We start from the raw sequence: 19,592 nt of genomic DNA, 5'->3' as shown, positions 1-19,592 counted from the left end.
CAGCCAGTCTCATTAAAACCTTTCAGCCTTCCAGAAGGTTTGAGACCATAATCTATAACTTCCCTAATCTTTCCCTTAATATTTTGCCAGCCACCTGAGTGGATCCCAACAATATAACTCCATATTTCTTGAGGGTTTTGTTCATTCCTTTTCATTCTTTTTTCTCTCTTCTTATCTGCCTGTCTTATTACAGAAAGATAGTCTTCAAGCTCTATGATTCTTTCCTCCACTTGGTCTATTCTGCTATTGATATTTGTGATCAATATCTTGTGTGGTGGTTTTCAGCTCCATCAGATTGGTTGTTCCTCTCTTAACTGGCCATTCTGCCTATCAGCTCCTGTATTGTCTTATTATAATTCTTAGCTTCTTTGTATTGAGTTAGAACAAGCTCCTTTAGCTCAGCAAAGTTTGTTTTTACCCAACTTCTGAAGCCTACTTCTGTCAGTTCAGCCATCTCAACTTCAGCCCAATTCTGTGCTTTTGCTAGAGAAGTATTATAGTCATTTAGAGACGAAGAGGCACCCTGGGTTTTTGAGTTTTCAGCATTTTTGCATTAACTCTTTATTATCTTCGTGTGCTTATCTACTTTCGATCTTTGAAGTCACTGACTTTCAAATGGGGTTTTTGTGAGGTCTTTTTTGTTGATGCTGTTGTCTTCAGTTTGTTTTTCTTTCAATAGTCAGGCCACACTTTTGTGGGGCTGTTGCATTTGCTGAGGGTCCACTCCAGACCCTAATTGCCTCAGTTTTTCCTGTACCTGGAGGTATCACCGGTGAAGCCTGCAAAACAGCAAAGATGGCAGCTTGCTCCTTTTTCTAGAAGCTCTGTCTCAGGGGTGCACTGACATGTTGCCAGCCCAAATACACGTGTAGGAGGTGGCTAGGGACCCCTGTTGGGAGGTCTTACCCAGTCAGGAGGAATGGGATCAGGGACCTATTTAAAGAAGAAGTCTGACTGCTTTTTGGTTGAGCAGGCGTGCTGCGTCGGAGGGCCCCTTCCTTCTCCAGACTCTCTGGACTCTCCAAAGCTGGCAAGCTGGAACAGCTGAGTTGACTGAATGGAAGAGATGGTGGCCACCTCTCCCCACAGCTCTGTCTTTGGAAGAGTTCGAAGCTCTGTCTGTATAACCTTGGTTGGAGTGGCTGAAGTCCCTGCAGGGAGGCCCCACCCAGTGAGAAGTAATGGATGGGGGTCTCACTTAAAGAAGCAGCCTGGCCATGATCTGGCAAAGCAGCTGTGCTGTGTTGTAAGGGACTCTTCCACCTCTGGATCATTTGAACTCTCCAAAGCTGGCAGGCTGGAATGGCAGAGATGGCAGCCACCCCTCCTCCCAGTAATTTTCATATTAGGGAAATGAAATTTTTGCTATATTGGGTTAAATACAATGCATAATATAAATTAATATTACCTGCTTGTTTTTACTTTTGAAATGTGATTATTAGAAAATTTAAAATTAAATGAGTGACTCACATTACATTTCTCTTGGGCAACACTAGTTTCTAGCATAGAGAACATCTTGGCTATTTCTCAAAGATTTCACTGTTCATGTGCCTCATAGCAGAAAAACACAGAAATGTGGCTAATCCATGTTGTGACAGATGCAATGCAGGTATACAGGTCACCAACTAAATTGCAAGTTCCATAAAGGCAGGGACAATTGTTTATCACTGTATTCCCAGCACCTACATCATCAGGTACATAGTGGATGCTCCAGAAATATTTGTTGAAAAAGAATGAATGAATAGTACTATTCCCAGTTTTCTCAGTGCTTAGCAATTGTGAATGTTCAATTAATGTAAGATGATTGAATCATATTTTATCCAGATGGACAGCGTAGTGGAAAGAACATTAATGTTGGAATTAGACATACTTTGCCAACTGTATGACCATGGGCAATTTGCTTTAATGGACTTTTAAAGAAGTTATAGCTTTCCACCATGGATAGTTTGAAAAAAAATTAAGAAAATATGCATACACCAGAAAACAGAAAGAAAAACACGTTTAAAGATAATTTCATGCAGTTGTATGCTGGTAAGTGTTCAACTAGTTCTTGATTGGGTGTGTGTATTCATATATAGATACAATTTATATTTAGTTTAAATTTTATTGACTTGAAAAATGTGTAGCACACAGTTTCATGAATGATAATAAAATATATAATAGTCTTTATTTTAAATTCCATAAAGAATTTATTTTGCTAAAAGGGCACTAGAACATAAATTCCAATTATTCTCACAGAATGTTTTCACTGATTTTGCTAAGCACTTATATCCCTAGCTGCCTGTAGTTGTAATTAATGTATGAGTATAGTTCCAATACAAACATTGGTTGATATTTTCATTTAAGTTAAATAATAAGAAAAAAGTTATTCAACAAAGACATATATATTGGAGCTTCATTCATTTATCAATGACATGAGCAACTTCTTTGCTGAATTGAATAATGGTTTCCAAATACCAAAAGAATACTTCCTGTTTTTTGCGCTATTCACAATGTAATGGCTACAGATATTACACACTTTTAAGTTTAATCTGCATTCCTCCATTGCTATTTTAAGTCTATAGCAACAATCATCAAAACAGCAAATCAAGACCTAGTTTATAGCAATTGCCAATTTCTATGGGGTAAATACTCCTACCATGATTTTAAGACATGCAGAGTTGGAAAGACATGCCCACAGGTTCTCCATTGACAAAGGACATATACAATAGATATAACTTCAAGAGCATAGACAGTAAGAAAAAGTCAAAAAAGGATTAGAAATGATCAGTTTTGAGTGTTTACTACCTTTATTTTTAACATAATTTATTTAAGTTTTTATAATTTAATTTTTAATGATAGCTTGCAAAATTTCTGAGAATTTAACAATTGGCTCCCACAAACTAGTACAAGCCAGCTCCAGCTCACCACTGACTCATGTGTCTGCCCCTCCTAGGTCGGCTTGGGAAACCAAAAATTACACAGAGTTTAATGACATCTGTGAACAGCACCTGTAATGTCACACTGACATGCTCTGTGGAGAAAGAAGAAAAGAATGTGACATACAGATGGAGTCCCCTGGGAAAAGAGGGTAACGTCCTTCAAATCTTCCAGACTCCCAAGGACCAAGAGCTGACTTACACGTGTACAGCCCAGAACCCTGTCAGCAACAATTCTGACTCCATCTCTGCCCAGCAGCTCTGTGCAGGTAACCAGCTCTGTTCTTCTCTCCTGGTGAGTCCCAGCGATCACTCTGAGGAGCTGTAAGGTCTGAATGTGGGCCACATTCTCTAGAGAAATGTGCTTCTTTTATGTTTGGCCTAGTCCTGGGGGCATGACCTCTCACGTAGCCCACTGAGAAAGGGGCCAAAGCCTTCTGAGAGATGCTAGACATGTTTGGGTGTTCTGTGGCAACCCCTGCTCAAGTCTCTGATCCAGTTTCTCATCCTGGCTTTTAATAGCAGAAAGTTTAGTTTCCCTAGGAGCTTTGGCACCCCTTTGGAGGGCACCCAGTTTTCAAAATTCCCCTCACTGTGGACAAACCTGTCCAGCCTCTTGGGCCTTGTTCCTGAGAATCAAGACTCACTGCATCTTCTATTTTCAGATATCCCAATGAGCTTCCGTACTCACCACACCAGTTTGCTGAGCGTGCTGACTATATTCTTTCTGCTTGTTCTCATTCTATCTTCAGTGTTTTTGTTCCATTTGTACAAGAGGAGACAAGGTAGGATTTTCCCAGAAGGTAAAATGTGGAAACTCACCTTCTTTCTTCCCAGGACTGAAGCCATTTATCCAAGGTGCTGTAGAGAGGTCCGTTGTTCCAGGCAATCAGTCTTCCTCCAATCCCCACCCCACCATCTCCCAGAATGAAGGCTCTGAGGATGGTGTGATATTACCCTGAATGGTCTTCAGAATCCATTCCTGTGAACACCAGTATCTGGTGGGCCCAGAACATGGGTTCTAGTTTAGTACCTACATGAACAAGCTGTGCTTCCTTGGACAAGTATGTTCACCTCTCCAGCTCGGTGTCCTCACATGCGAAATGTTTGGACTAGAGGATCTCCAGGGTCACTTCCAATTTCATTGTATTTTGATAATGACCATTGGAGAGTCATTGAGAAACATATTCTAATTCTGTATTCCATGGTTGTCACTAGATCCCTCTGAATCCTTCTGATCATTCTGTAGTTGTGCCATTCCCAATTCAGAAAACCTAATCTTAGAACCCCCAGGAATCATTACACCCTCCTATTCACCCACATCCCATGTCTGCCCAAGACATGTTTCACTCCCAGTCAGTCTGGGGGTGGAAGTCTCAGCTTGACCATTTATCAGCTACCAGTTATTTTATCATTGTAAGCTTCCATTTACTCGGTTGTAAAATATTCACAGTAATAAGGTGTGCTGCATATACTTATTAAGTGAATGAAATGGAATTAGAAATATAAAATACTTTGCCCAATTCCCAGTACATAGTAAGTACTTGGTAAACGTTAGCTAGTATACTTACTATACTGATAACTGATGGGCCTGAGGCATGGTACGGAGGAGGCATTCTAGGGGGAAGGGGATTTGTGACATCTGTCATATTCAAATGGCCTCACCATGGGGAGAATTCACAGCCTGCTTGAGCCACAGGTGATCTGCAAGGTCCTGCAAAGAGATATCGGTCTTCAATCCCTCACTGCCTTTTGGGAAGAGAAAAGGGCTATTCTCTGCATCTATAAATGAGATAAGAGAGAGCATTTAGTTTGTCTCATACTCACCAAATATGAGGCAGGGACTGGGACAGGACTAAACTCTGAATGTTGGAGCTCTGTAATACTGCTCAGCTCAGATCTGCTATTTGCAGATATGTTGGTGCCCTGAATTATGAAGGCCCAAAATTCTGGTCGTCTTTTTTCACCTTGACCCTAAAATGTTCTGTGTTAGTACCAAAGCAATGGAGTACACTGATGTGAATGTCTATTCTAGTCCATACATTCTTAAAAGGAAAGACTTACCTACTGTCTTTTCTTCTTTGGAGCCTCACACAGAGCCTGGCACATAGAAGGAGCTTAATAAATGTTTATTAACTGTGTGGATTGGCCAGGTGCCATGGTTCATGCCTGTAATCCCAGCACTTTGGGAGATCAAGGCAGGTGGATGGGCTGAGCTCAAGAGTTCGAGACCAACCTGGGCAACATGGTGAAACCCTGTATCTACCAAAAATACAAAAATTTGCTGTGTGTGGTGGCACATACTTGTAGCCCCAGCTACTCAGGAGGCTGAGGTGGGAGGATCGCTTGAGTCTGGAAGGCAGAGGTTGCAGTGAGCCATGAGTGCACCACTGCACTCCAACATGGGTAACAGAGTGAGAGACCTTGTCTCAAAAACAAAGACAAACTGAATCAATCAAACAAGCAATAAATGCTCGTGGAGCATCCACTGTGTGCTTAACATTGAGATGGTTACAGCAAGGTCTGCACCAAAAGAATGCAAAACTGTGTATTCCTAGAGAGAATCAATCAAGTTAAAAAACTAAGACTGTGACATGGAAAGTCAACTAGCCATGCAAGACAGACAGTCAGTGGTAAATGTCAAAGAGATGAAGGGAGATCCTGGGTGGAAGAGCTTCCTTTGACTGCCCACACAGGGAGGGGTAGGGAAATTCTCTTTGGCTTAATCTGGACTCAAGAGTAGAAGAGAATTCCCACTGAGCTGTGCTTGAGGCCTCAGCCAGGTGCCATTCTGAGGATCCAAGCATCCATCTTAAAGGATGAGAGCCATTTAACCCCTGGCGGCTTCCTTTATTCATCTTAAAAAGAGAACATTGGAATAGATCATCTCTAAAAAAACCCACCTTTCACAGACTGTGGATCTATATGTATTTGTGAGACAGATGCTGCCTCAAAGAAAACCACATACACATATGTCACGGCTTCAAGGGACACCCAGCCAGCAGAGTCCAGAATTTATGATGAAATCCTCCAGTCCAAGGTGAGCTGATGCTATTCATGGACACCCCTGTGCCACCGTCTCCACGACGGGGAGTCACAGGCAGCCATTGCCCTCTGCTTGTTGTTGTCTAGAAAGTAGCCAAGGCCAAGAATCTGGAGGGTCCAACCAGGAATGCCATGGCAGGGAAGTGATGCCACGGATCTTTCTATGAGGACAGGAACGTGACCCATTGTCCCCCCATGGCAGCCTCCACGGGCTGAGGCCCTGAGCTCCCCACAGTGGGCCTGGCTCCAGGTTAGACGAGCCATGACTAGGAGTAAGGCGCCCCCTAGAGGGGCCACACAACAGAGGCGCTCCTGATGTGAGGCGAGGGCTGCCATGGGACTACGCAGTGAGCAGGTTGCTAAGGGAGCTCCGAGGCTGCAGAACTGACAGAGAAGTTCCCTCGAATGCCCCTCCTGGTCTAGCAGCAGCGGCTTGCTTTCCTCAGACTCAGAATCACTGTCCCACACTCCTCTTCCTACCCGCCCTTTCCCTACCTGCTCTCCCTCCCCTCCACCCTGGATCACCTTCTCTTATGTCCCCACCAGCCTGCTTCCTTGAAGTCTGCAAGGAATCAAGGGGGAAACTGAGGTCTGCCTGGTCAGTCTAGCGCTGTGTTTGGACTGATAGGGCCGCTGGATCCATAGAGCCCATGGAAAGATAAAATCCTGACTGAGCAGGATTCAGCCTGAACCGTGGATCCCCCTCTTGGCCTCTGAGGCTTTTCACCACTGAGACCCTGCCCAACTGCTACCCATTTGCCCCGCCTCCATCCCTTCCTGATCCTAACCCTCTCCAGAGTTGAATGGAACCAGAACTGAGGCCAGGGGGGAGGCCACCTAGTAAATGTGAGCCCAGGGAAGGACACACGGGTAGAGGCAGAATTAGGAAGAGGGACCTGGGCTCCCTCACTGAGGGGAAGACGCGTGTTTTACAGGTGGTCCCTTCCAAGGAAGAGCTGGTGAACACAGTTTATTCCGAAGTGCAGTTATGTGATAAGGTAACCCCTTTCTGGCTTTTTAATCCCTGTTTTCCCATCTCTTCCAGCCATTCTGGTGTGCTCAGTGCATCCTACCAGGGGCCAGCTGGTTCCCTTGGGACTCCTTGTAGTTCTCAGGACCTACCCTCTAGGGTTTTGGTCTATGTGTACTTCCACCCATGCACAGAGCCCCACTCCCCAGGCCAATGGCCACCCACAAGTTGTCCTACTTGGGATGCTGATCGCACCATTCAAATGCAGAAGTCCCTAGGCCTCTGATCTATGGCATGGGAGCTCTAGCCCAGGAACTCCAGCCCATATAATACCTGGGGCCACTGCTAGCTCACAGTGTGAGAATGAGAAAACAGGTGCTTCCCTCTGAGCGGACACAGACCCATATCAGATGCCCAGATGGGCACAACGGAGCAGAAGCTGAATTTCAGTTCGTTTATTCCCTCAGCTGCCCTTTCACCCCATGCAGCCTGCACAACCATCTGTAGCGTCAAGTGCCTTGTGCCTCATGTCCTTCTCTGCCATACGCATAGCCCTGTGACAGGACTTTAACTTTTGCGCATCTAAGGAGGGATCGTCATATCTGAAGGTCCTTACTGCTGCTACAGTCAGGTCAGCTTTAGGGTTGCTTAAAGAATCAAATGTTTTCTAAGTATTCCTGTTTAATAGCTGAGTTACTAAGCAGGAAGCTAAAATGAGTAAGAATTAAGAGCTGATCCTGTAAGGCAATAGGAAGGACATCTATGAACTCGACAAGCAGGGCAGTGTACTTCCATTTAAGAAGGACTTGAAGCACAGGGCGGTTTGCTTGTAGAGATAAGCCAAATGGACTGGACAACCAGAGAGAGGGAACTTTACTCCCTCAGTGATCAGGAGAGGGAAGGAGGAAAGAAAAAGAAGGGGAGGAATGAGGAAAGAAGAGAAGGACAGGCAAGAAGTGAGGGTCAGGGCACCCAGCATATTTGCACTGGGATCCCACGGAGAGTTAGAGGAAGAAGAGTAACCTAACTTTCTAGCAGGTGGAAGAGGAGATAAAATTTGAGGGATTAATCAGGGAGTCCTGGATTGTGACATCTCAAGATAGATCCTCATAGACAAGTTAGATGACAGTTATTCGGTCAGTATTTAATTTAAAACCTAAGACTCCTCAAGTCAATAAGAAGGTTGTTTGTAGCCCTCTAAATGCTAGAGCACAGGGGATGCTAGCAGTGAGTCCCCACTATGTAAAGGTGAAAGCAGAGTTATTGGGATACAAAAAAAACACAGCAACAACAACAACAAAAAAAAACAAACTAGGGCCCAACTAGGAACGAGGAATGCAGGTGGCTTGAAGCTGAATGTTGCCTCAAGCCTATAATCAAAATCCGTGCCAAATACACGCCCCCCTCCCCCCACTCCACGCCACCATTCCCAACCCACTTCTCTTTTCTGGGCTAAGAAGTTAATTGCCCAGGGCCTTCCAGATGGGGGCTGGCTGGAGCAGACACAGGGACTCAGCAAAGAACAAGGCCCTGCTACCCCAGATTTCCCCAGCACCAGGCAAATCTAAAGCATCCCCCTGTGCCATTTGCTCGACTGCCCTGGGAACTCGCAGGACTGGAGTTCCCCCGCAGTACCTTTCAGTTAACATGTTCTCATATCTTCATCTCCTGCACAGATGGGGAAAGCCAGCACACAGGACAGTAAACCTCCTGGGACTTCAAGTTACGAAATTGTGATCTAGACTGCCGGGCTGAGTTTTCCCTCTGGAAACTGAATTACAGCCACCAATATTGGCAGGTTCCCTGGACCCAGATCTCTGCCCAGCTCTTACTAGGAGAATGCAAATTGCCATATTTCAACATGTAAGCAAAGCAGGAAACCTTCTGTTACTGGGCATAGCTTGTGCCTAAGTGGACGAATGGATGCATACCCTTCCTGAAATGGCTCCCGTCTGGATGAATGACGAAGCAGGTTACCTAATAGTGTTTCCCAAACTTCTTCCCATCGTAGTATATGTAGAAAATAATATTTTTATGGCACACCGGGGTAAACAATCAAGATCGCTCACGTCTGGAAGCTGCATATGACCAGAGGCCTCTCGTGACTGAAGGTAACAAACCTGCCCAGCAACTGTGGGAGAAGGGGATCAATATTTTGCACACCTGTAACAGGCCACGGCACACCAGCCAAGATGCTCTGCTCACCTCACCGTCAATATGTGTGAAGATCCCCGGTGCGTGGCCTCCACCAGTCCCTACCTCACAAATTTGGAAAAGGTGCCCTTCACTTGAGGCAGATGCAGCCCTTCCCCCGAGTGCATGGCTTGGAGAGCAGAATGCAGGCTGCATATAAGCACACTCTTCCCTTTCTCTGGAAATCTTTGTGCAGGGCACAACGTGCTCAGTAACTCCAAACACAAATGACAGTGCTGTGTGGGTCTGTCAGAGTTGTGGCTCTCGGCCATGCCAACACGCTCTCCAAATGGAGTGTTGGAAAATGTTCTTTCTGTAGGGTCTAGAGACTGCTGGGCATTTTTCGTGGCATGCTACTTCAGAAGCCTCATAGGATTTTCTTTCTGGCTAAGCTTTCCTTCTGTATCACTCCAAGCAACCTCAGCGGAAGAAGCAGTCATGCCCAGTATTCTCGCTTTCTGAAAGGAATTGACCAGCTTATATTTCTCACGTTTCTGGGGAACTGGGTGTAACCCAACCATCAAAACAGAAGACCTTGCAAGAAGCAGAGTCATCCTCCAGAAGGAACCTGGGAGATGATGGTGCAGATTATGAAACTGGGTTCATCCCAGTTCCAAAGGCCCAGAGAACTACGGAGTTGAGGCGGAGGCAGAGTGCTCCCACCCCGGCATCCCCCACAAACAGACCACCAGCCAGCTGACACGTGTATTAACTCTCCGCAATGAGGAAGAATCATTCACAGCTGAGCAGGGCATTCATATGATCATGTGAGGATGTGTTTGCCTTATGTGTTGGGAAATATAATCAGCTAACTCCTAACTCCCCACGCACAGTCCTAGGCTGGACAGCAGAAATGAGCTGCATTTAGGCAGATGAAGACATCAGTCCCGTAAATGAATCCACAGACCCATCTAGCACCAACTATCATTAGCGCTATGTTAGGGGCTGCAAGGCCCCAAAGTAGAAAATGTGCAGAATATCTGCCCTTGTGTAGCTGAGGAGGCAATTCCAGCACAGACACCACAGTTCAATCTGAACTGCAGCTACAAGTGATGGCAAGAACTAGAGTGGTCAAAGAAGACCTTATGGGGGGCAGGGCTGAAGTTGGGCCTTCAAGGAGGGATGAAATCTGGATAGAGAATGAGGAAGACAGGGGGCCTCCAAGTGAAAGAAAGCATGAAAAATGAGCGGGGGCCTGGATCAGTGGGGTGTATTCAGAGCACCTCTCCAGATGCACCATGCATGTTCACAGTCCCCTGCCTGGGCGTAGCAGGGTGCCCCAGCCAGACAGGTGCCCTTTACCCCATGTCCATTTACATGTCCTTCAATGCCCACCTCAAATGGGCATTATACCTCTTCTGTAAAGCTTTCCCTGGTATCAGGAGTCAAAATTAACCAGGGATCTTTTCACATTGCTCTTTTTCCCCTTTGGTCCTTCTATCACTAGAACTCATCTCATTCTACCTTACAGCATAAATAATTATGTGTTTTCCTCTAGTGAGATTGTACATGTGGGAATTAGAGATAGACAGAAGCCGGCTGGGTGTGGTGGCCCATGCCTGTAATCCTAGCACTTTGGGAGGCCAAGGTGGGCCGATCACCTAAGGTCAGGAGTTCAAGACCAGCCTGGCCAACATGGTAAAACCTGGTCTCTACTAAAAATACAAAATTAGCCCAGTGTGGTGGCACACACGTGTAGTCTGAGCTACTCTGAAGGCTGAGACAGGAAAATCGCTTGAACCTGGGAAGTGGAGGTTGCAGTGAGCCGAGATCACGCCACTGCACTCCAGCCTGGGAGAGACAGAGTGAGACTCCATCCCCACCCACTGCAAAAAAAAGGGAGAAAGAGAGCTAGAAGTCAATAATCGTGGTGCAATCAAATTCTGGCAAGCACTAAATATCAGGATGTGGTGGCTCTCGCCTGTAATTCCAGCACTTTAGGAGGCCAAGGCCGGTGGATCACTTGAGGTCAGTAATTCAGGAGGAGCCTGGTCAACAAGGTGAAACCCCGTCTCTACTTAAAATACAAAAAATTAGCTGGGCGTGGTGGCGCACACCTATAATCCCACCTACTCGGAAGGCTGAGGTGAGAGAATCGCTTGAACCTGGGGGGTAGAGGTTGCAGTGAGCTGAGATCCTGCCACTGCACTCCAGCCTGGGCAACAGAGACCCTGTCTCAAAAAAAGTTAAAATAAAATAAATATCAGGATGCATACATCAGAGGCTGTTCCTGGTGTAAGGGCATTTTGGAGGGAAAAGACTTTCAGAGTTAGGCAGACCAACTAAGAGGTCAGCTGAAGCACCAAACCAGTTGTAAGGAGGTAAAAGGCAGCGCCCCAGAAAGACACATGCAGGAAGAAGTAAAGAGGCTTGGCCATAAAGGATGGAGGAGTTCCAAAGTGACACTGAACAGGCTGCATTTCTCCTAAAATAAAACCACTCCTCACTCTGTGGATGCATTGAACACTCACTCCTGAACATCTTTATTCTCTAACTTGCCCTCTTCCTCTTCCTAATAGGCTCACTCAAGTAAAATTCCTAGTGTCCTAATGCCCCTGTGCGTATTGTCGAAAATAAAAATAAAAATCAGAAGCAGGTTAGATCTGTTAGATCTTCCAGAAGGATGAAGCCAGAGCCCAGGAATTCTGAAGGTGGTCTTTGGGCTCAGGACACCCTGCTCTTGTCTCTCCTTTCACTGTTTCTCTCCTACGAATCTCCTGATTCATGAACACGTTAAATAGCCTTCTCTCTAGGGCTCAGTTCTTAGATTTTCCTCCGTAAAATGCATGTGATCTTATTTTCCTCTCCACAACTTTTCAGATGAACTAGATTGTGACCAAGAGGTGTATAAAATCGAAGCACCACGGAACAGGATCTTGTATCCAGCCAAAGTGGGGCAGTTTTAAAAACCGTGCATCAAAATGGAAATCTCAGAGACAGAGCCCTCTGGTGGAATGCTCTAGTAGGTCAGGACAGTCTCTCCCTGCAGACACCTTGGGCTTTACTGAGGGACCCAACTGAGAAAATGAGCAACACTGCAGCTCATGTTCCTCAGAAGAAGAAAGTGAAACTGGTTTAAAATATGATTTTAAAAAAATCTATAGAACACTCCAAACTGCACAGACTATGAGAAAATAGCCTGGTTGGGCCAGCTTGGAAACCAGGCACAGGCAGGAAGGAGCCTGTCTGGTTTGTGCTGTGTCCACAGAGAGCACTTCTTAGGTCCTGCCTGGAGAGAAGGAATGCTGGGCTATATTTTCTTCCAGACTCATTATTTTTCTTCTGTTTGACTTTTCTCTGAATTACCCTTGATTTGTATGAATTTTCTCAAGAATAGTGACAGTCTCTACTAGTTGTAAAATGAAGCTTGAAAGCCTGGCACGGTGGCCCACGCCTATAAGCCCAGCACTTTGGGAGACCAAGGCGGGTGGCCTGATCACAAGGTCAGAAGTTCAAGACCAGCCTGGCCTACACTGTGAAACCCCATCTCCACTAAAAATTTAAAAAAATTAGCCAGGCCTGGTGGCACATGCTTGTAGTCCCAGCTACTCAGGAGGCTGAGGCAAGAGAATCGCTTGAACCCGGGTGACAGAGGTTGCAGTGAACTGAGATCATGCCACCATACTCCAGCCTGGGCAACAGACCAAGACTTTGTCTCAGAAAAAAAAAGAAAGAAAGAAAGAAAGAAAGCAAAAATGAAGCTTGAAGAACAAAGGCAGCATGAGGAACTATAATGAGTGGTCATAAACGTGGGTGCTGACAGTAGAGTGCCTGGGTCTGAATCCCGGTTTCTTAGTCATGTGACCTTAGTCAAGTTACTTTAACTCCACTGTACCTCAGTTTGTCCATCTGTAAAATGGGAATAACAATAGTTCCTACCTTGTAGGGTTGTTGTGGGGATTAAATGAGGTGTTGCTCATACAGGAATGTGCCTGTGCATGGCAAAGTCCTGGATTTTTTTTTAAATAAGCTGTTCTTATAGGCCTGAAACCTTCAGAAGATGCTAATCCAAATTTATGAAATAAGCTTCTTATAACAGAAATGCAGCTAGCACTATGCAAAATTAATGCTGTGTATCAAACTTTTAACTCTCATCCCTCCTTATTCAGATATATTTTACTATATGCAACGTTTGCTCCCCCGTTATTATACCACAATCTATTTACCTGATGCTATCCCTGTCTCCCCAGTTAGAGTGAGAAAACAGGGGATATATCTAAATAATAATAATAACGAAGAGCTCCTTGAAGGCAGAGAGCCTGTAAGAATCATTGAGAGCTTATTTTGTATACCAACTGCTAAACTAGATGCTTCATACACTGTTGTCAATACTCGCAACAGCCGTGTAAAGTAGAAATTAATTCTTCCAGTTAACACTAAGGCTGATACAATGAATACCCTGGCAAAGTTGGAAAGCTGGGAAGACAGCAATTGAACTCAAGCTTCTTGTCACCAAGGGCCATGCACTTGTACTCTGCCATGCAGTTTCCTCTTACCTCCTGTGGATTCCTCATACCTGGCACTTGACCTTAGGTGTACATACACCTGCACTTTGCTTAACACGTAACAGGGGGACCACAAATAGCTATTGAATGAATATTTGCATAGACTAATATTTTATGGTACTATAAACAGCTCAAAGTAAATATGTTAGTATGTTAATGCCATTGCTATCTGGATAACCACTCAACTTTTCTGTTGAAAATGACCATTTAATTAAAGCAGGTTGGATAGAGCTCTCTATATGGATTTTGGACAGACAGGGGTTTCAGGTCATGAATACTCTGATGAGTTAATATAAAATGAGAGAAACTGTAAATTTCCACTACTAAAAATCACAGGAATAACAGAAACAATTGTGCTGAACAATTTAGCGATTTAAAAAAACAGCTATGAATGTTTAGACTTAAATAACTCCCACCCAAGTGTGAGAAGCCCTTGTAATTTTTCAAAATATATGAAAATGTTAATATATTTTGACAAAGGACCATTTAAAAAGTCCTGAATTCTGACTTAAAGAAGCAAAGTAATAACTAATACATTCCGTAGAGACTTGCAGACTTTGGGAATTCAGAAAGGAACGGGTGAGAATTCTTAACTGTTGCTGGCTGATCGCCCAGACAGTCCTCAGCAGCCCTGTATAAGTCTCTGGGTTTGGGATGGATCAACTCTGTGACCGGAAAATGGCCAAATCTTTGCAAATGAGAAAGATTTTTCTTATAAGTTCTTACCGTAGGCAAATAATCACATAAATTATTTGTCAGAGAATTTTAAAATGCACATTATCTTAAGTCTTTCATTTATAACTTGTATTTCCAACAGTTTATGGGTCATCTCTGCATAGATGTCAGACGTCACCTCAAATTTAGTGTCCAAAATTGAACTGACAGGTCTGTCTCTGACCTCCCAACTTGCTTTCCTTCTGTTTTTCCTGTGCTAACGATTCACCGTGATCAGAATAATTAACATTTATCCAGTGCCTGCTGTGTACTATTCCCTGTCTTGTCTTACATTTACTCATTTAAATACCATAAGAAACATTAAAACTCATCCGCCTTCTCCAGAAGATACAGCCATCCTCTGTTTTACAAAGTAGGAAGCTGAGTCACAGAAAGGTGAAGTCTTTAAGGCTGAGTCACAGTAGCTCATCCAACTAAATAGAAAAGCCAGAATTCAGCTCCAGGAGGCGGGTACAGAACTGCTATTCTTCACTGCTTCACCAATCAGCAGCTACCCAAGGAAGAAAACGTTTTCATCCTCGACGCCTTCATTCTCCCTGTCACCCCAGATCTCCTCTACATCTAGTCAGAGAACAGGTCCTGTCAATTTCAACTTCTCTATATGGCTTCTCTCAGCCATGTCCCCGTAATCGGCCTAATTCTCTAACACACCTTCCCTCTACATGCTCACTCCCTCAGATCATTGCTTTATCATGTGTCACCTGGCATGCTATTAGGTAAAGAGCAATCTTTCTAAAACAAGGTTCTTATCACTTCACTTCCATACTAAATATTTTTCCTGGGGGACCATACTCCTTAGCAGTCTGGCCCATCAGACCTTCCAGGCTGTCTCCTGCCTAGTCCCTAGGCTCCAGCCACACAGAATTATCATGGGTCCACACATCCACCAAATTCTCCCATTCCTTTGCCCGTGTTGTCTCTTCTGTCTGGAATACCCTTCTCTCCCTTCTGTCTCTGGCTTTTTCATACTTCAAGGATCAGACTGAGTATTCCCTTTGTGTGGGCTTCCAAAACTTCCCATCCAAAGCTGTATATATAGCTCTCTATTTATACTTTAACAGCATTTGGTACACAAGTGCAGAGTAGTAGCTTTATCACATTCTATGATGATTATATAGCTTTGGTATTTTCTTAGCTCTCTCTCCAACTGAACTGGTTAATAAGTTGTTTTGTCTCTAAGTACCTAATGAACCTCAGTTCCTCAAAAACAGTTTATTGATTAGTTCATTACTAATATGAACACGAAAATTATGATCACTAGTGGTAAATGCCACTAACCCTATTCCAGAAGCTAGGTATCATGTTTGCAACAAGATATCTTATCCTCTCCACGTGTCGCCTTTTACTTTAGACATTCGTAAATGTCTATTAATAAAGTATTGTTCATACATTTTACCTTGTAAGTGCCTAAGAAATGAGACTACAGGCTCCATTTCAGCAGATAAACACAATAAATATCATTTTATAATGTATCTATTCTCTTTTGCGTTTTACTTTGTTTTGGTTTTGAGAGCAACGAAAATGAAGTAAGCAGATGAAACAACAGAGATAGTCCACATGATAAAACCCAGGCCCTGAGGAGGCACAAGAAATCAAGGGATTGAGAGTATAAGACAGACAATGAAAAAAAGAAAGGCTGATGTGGAGAGATGATTGGGACCCTGGGAGGAGACTGAAAAGCTGGAGACAGGAAGGACAACTACCAGAAACAGAAAGAACCCACAGTAAGCAGAGGTGCTTGGCCACAGGTAGAGAAGAGAGTTCTCCCTTGATCAGCCTAGAGAGAGGAAGTTGAGGACTTAAATCACGTTTTGGGGGCCGTCTCCCTCTAGGGCAGGAGCTTTGTCTTATTCGTTTTTCACTCACAGTGCCCCATCACAGAAGCCAGTGCCTAGTGGAGCTTAATAAGTATTTGTTGAACTGAATTTGGATCCACGTATCAGGAGAGGAAAGGGAGTCCTGGAAATCACATTCAGAATCAGAGTCCAGAATTAAAGAGTAGAAATTCTCTGTGTCACCAGAGTGCCACTTGCAGGAAAATGACAAAAAGACTGGGCTTTTAACTGAGGAGAATGAGGTTGTGGTTCCCACAACTGTAGGTGCAGGGCCTCAGAATGTTTTGTAAACACTGAAGGGGAAGCCATTTACTAAGAGGTTCTGTGTGAGATAGCAAATGGCTTTTAGGTCTGAGACAAAACCACTTCCCCCCTATTCCCTTATCAAAGAGGCCCAGCTGCTCTATTCTGAGCGTCTTTGCAGTTGAGCCTGGTCTTCCAGCTCCCCAGCTACATCCTCTTGTGGGGTTGAAATTGACTGCTACCCATGAAGAATTTCAGAGTCCTTGTGTAGAAACGCTGTAAGCAGATACAGTAACCATTTGAAAAGATAAACAAAGTTCACTTCTCAGTGCTCGCCCTTGAACAAGAAGGAACACAACAAATCTTATTTGCAATATTCTAATCCGTCTTGGCAGTTCATGAAGAACTGGTCTCTATTTCACCTAATTCAGATCTCAAGTGGGAAAGTGCCACTACTATGAACCCAAAGATTAGACCAGACGTAAAATACAGAAAATTGATGAACCCAAAAGTGGGTTACTTAAAAAGATGAACAAAATTGACAAATTTAGCTAGAGGAGTTTCAGAAAAAAGACAGAGTACTCAAATTCCTAGAATTGGAAGTGGAAATGGGGACAATACAACCAATTTTACAGAAATGAAAAGAATAAAAGGGACTACTACAAATAATTGTACACCAACAATTGGATAGCATAGATGAAGCAGACAAATTCTTAGAAGCACACAATTTTTATGAAGACTGAATTATGAAGAAACAGAAAATCTGATTAGACCTATAACTACTAAGAATATTAAGTAAATAATTTTAAAACAACTTCCCAACAAAGAGAAGTTCTGGATCAGAAGGCTTCACTGGTCACTGAAGAGTTAAAAGATTTTATAAGAATCCTTCTCAAACTTTTCCAAAAATTGAAGAGAAATATATTAATCCTCTCTGTCTTCCTTGGCAAAATGCCACAGACTTGGTAGCTTAAATAAATGAAATTTATTTCTCACAGTTCTGTAGGTTTCAATGTCCGAGATCAAGGTGCCAGCTGATTCAATTGCTGGTGAAACTCTCGCTGGCTTGTAGGTGGCCAACTTCTCAGGACGCCCTCATGTGGTAGAGAGAAAGCAAGAACTTTAGCTTCTCCTTTCTTATAAGTATGCTAATCTCATCATGAGGGTCCCACTCACATGACCTCATCCAAACCTAATTACGTCTCAAAGGCCCCATCTCCAAATATCATCACATCGGGGCTTAGAGCTTCAATATACACATTTTGTAGAGGCATAAACACTTGGTCCTTAACAAGAGACCACTTCCAAATTCACTTTGTGAGGCCAGCACTACCCTGATACCAAAGCCAGACAAAGACACTAAAAAAAAACATAACTACAAACCAATATTCCTTATACATATTTATGTTAAAATGCTTATAAAATAAGTAGCAAACAAAATTCAGAGCAGCATGTTAAAAGGATTATACAACATGACTTAGTGGAACGTATTCCTGTTTAATGCGAGGATAGTTCAACATACAAAAATCAATCAATGTAAATATACTCCGTAAACAGAATGAAAAAAAAAAACTGGTCATTTTAATTGACATAGAAAAGGCATTTGACAAAATTCAACATCCTTTCATGACAAAAACTAGCCAGCAAACTAGAAATAGAAGGGAACTTTCTCAGTAAAGACCATATATTAAAAATCCACAGTTAACCTCATATACAATGGTGAAAGACTGAAAGATTTCTCCTAAGATTAGGAACAAGACAAGACGCTCACTTTCACCACTTGTGTTCAGTGTAGCATTAGAAGCTCTAGCTAGAGAAATTAGACAAGAACAAGAAATAAAAGGCATCTTAATTAGAAAGGAAGAAGCAAAATGATCTCTGTTCACAGATAATATAATCTCATATGTATAAAATCCTGAAGACTACACACACACACACACAAATTCTTAGGACTAACAAAAAATTCAGCAAAGTTGCAGGATGCAAAATCAACTTGTAAAAATCAGTTTCATTTTATAAACTAATAAGCAATCCAAAAAAAAAGAAAAACAATTTAATTTACAGTAACATCAAAGAGAATAAAATAGTAGAATAAACTTAACCAAGGAGAGGAATATTTGTACACTGAAAGCTCTAAGGCATTGTTGAAAGAAATTATAGAAGATATACATAAACAGAAAGACATCCTGTGTTCATGGATTTAAAATTATTAAGATGGCAATACAATCTACAGATTCAATGCAATCCCTATCCCATCCCAAAGATGTTTTTGCAGAAATAGAAAAACTCATACCAAAATCCATATTGAATCTGAAGGAAAACCAAATAGCCAAAATAGTCTCAGAAAAGAAGAAAATTGGAGGCCTCATCCTTCCTGATTTCAAAACTTCCTGCAAAGGTACAGTAATCAAATACAGACCAACGAAATAGAGTAGTGAGCCCAGAAGTAAACCCTTTAATATGCTGTCAAATGATCTTTGCCAAGGATTCTGAAAGCACTCGGTGAAGGAAAGGCCAGTCATTTCAACAATTGGTTCTGAGACAACTGGACATCTACATGCAAAAGAATGAGGTTGGACCCCTTCCACATACTATACACAAAAATTAACTGAAAACGTATCAAAGACTTAGCTGTAAGAGCTGAAACTATAAAAATCTTATAAGAAAATGTTTGGAAAATCTTAATGACATTGGATTTGGCAATGATTTCTTGAATATGACACTAAAGGCACAGGCACCAAAAGAAATCTAGATAAATTAGACTTCACTGGCTGGGCACAGTGGCTCATGCCTGTAATCTCAACACTTTGGGAGGCGGAGGTGGGCAGATCACCTGAGGTCAGGATTTCAAGACCAGGCTGACCAACATGGAGAAACCCCATCTCTACTAAAAATACAAAATTAACTGGGTGCGGTGGTGCATGCCTGTAATCCCAGCTAATTGGGAGGCTGAGGCAGGAGAATCACTTGAACCCAGGAGGCGGAGGTTGCCGTGAGCTGAGATCACGTGACTGCACTACAGCCTGGGCAACAAGAGTAAAACTCCATCTCAAAAATAAAAAAATTGGACTTCACTAAAATAAAAAATTATAGTGGATCAAAAGACACTGCGAAGAGAGTGAAAACACACAGAATTGGAGAGAATATT

General features: G+C 43.1%; 1 protein-coding gene and 1 long non-coding RNA gene across 3 annotated transcripts in view; one reads left to right on the top strand and one right to left on the bottom strand.

Moving 5' to 3' along the window:
• Positions 1-15,838, top strand: part of CD84 (CD84 molecule) — a 36,532-nt gene extending 20,694 nt beyond the window's left edge. Inside the window, exons 3-7 of the mRNA XM_012449661.2 lie at positions 2,936-3,187; positions 3,584-3,703; positions 5,861-5,958; positions 6,899-6,961; positions 8,610-15,838. Coding sequence (XP_012305084.2) covers positions 2,936-3,187; positions 3,584-3,703; positions 5,861-5,958; positions 6,899-6,961; positions 8,610-8,675 — 599 coding nt within the window. The 3' untranslated portion in view covers positions 8,676-15,838. The remainder of the gene's footprint in view (positions 1-2,935; positions 3,188-3,583; positions 3,704-5,860; positions 5,959-6,898; positions 6,962-8,609) is intronic.
• Positions 1,576-18,814, bottom strand: LOC135272298 (uncharacterized). Of its 2 annotated transcripts, XR_010340410.1 has the most exons (4): positions 18,738-18,814; positions 17,441-17,538; positions 3,121-4,700; positions 1,576-3,013 (listed from the first exon to the last, which is right to left on the bottom strand). It is a non-coding gene; the product is annotated as an uncharacterized LOC135272298 (long non-coding RNA). The 2 variants fall into 2 exon arrangements; XR_010340409.1 differs by having other exon boundaries at positions 1,576-4,700.
• Positions 18,815-19,592: the final 778 nt, after the last annotated feature.

This window comes from Aotus nancymaae, unplaced genomic scaffold, assembly GCF_030222135.1.
Source record: "Aotus nancymaae isolate 86718 unplaced genomic scaffold, 86718_ANA_hifiasm-v0.15.2.pri h1tg000108l, whole genome shotgun sequence".
Classification (NCBI taxonomy): domain Eukaryota; kingdom Metazoa; phylum Chordata; class Mammalia; order Primates; family Aotidae; genus Aotus; species Aotus nancymaae.
This window is presented reverse-complemented; position numbering and strand designations above follow the sequence as displayed.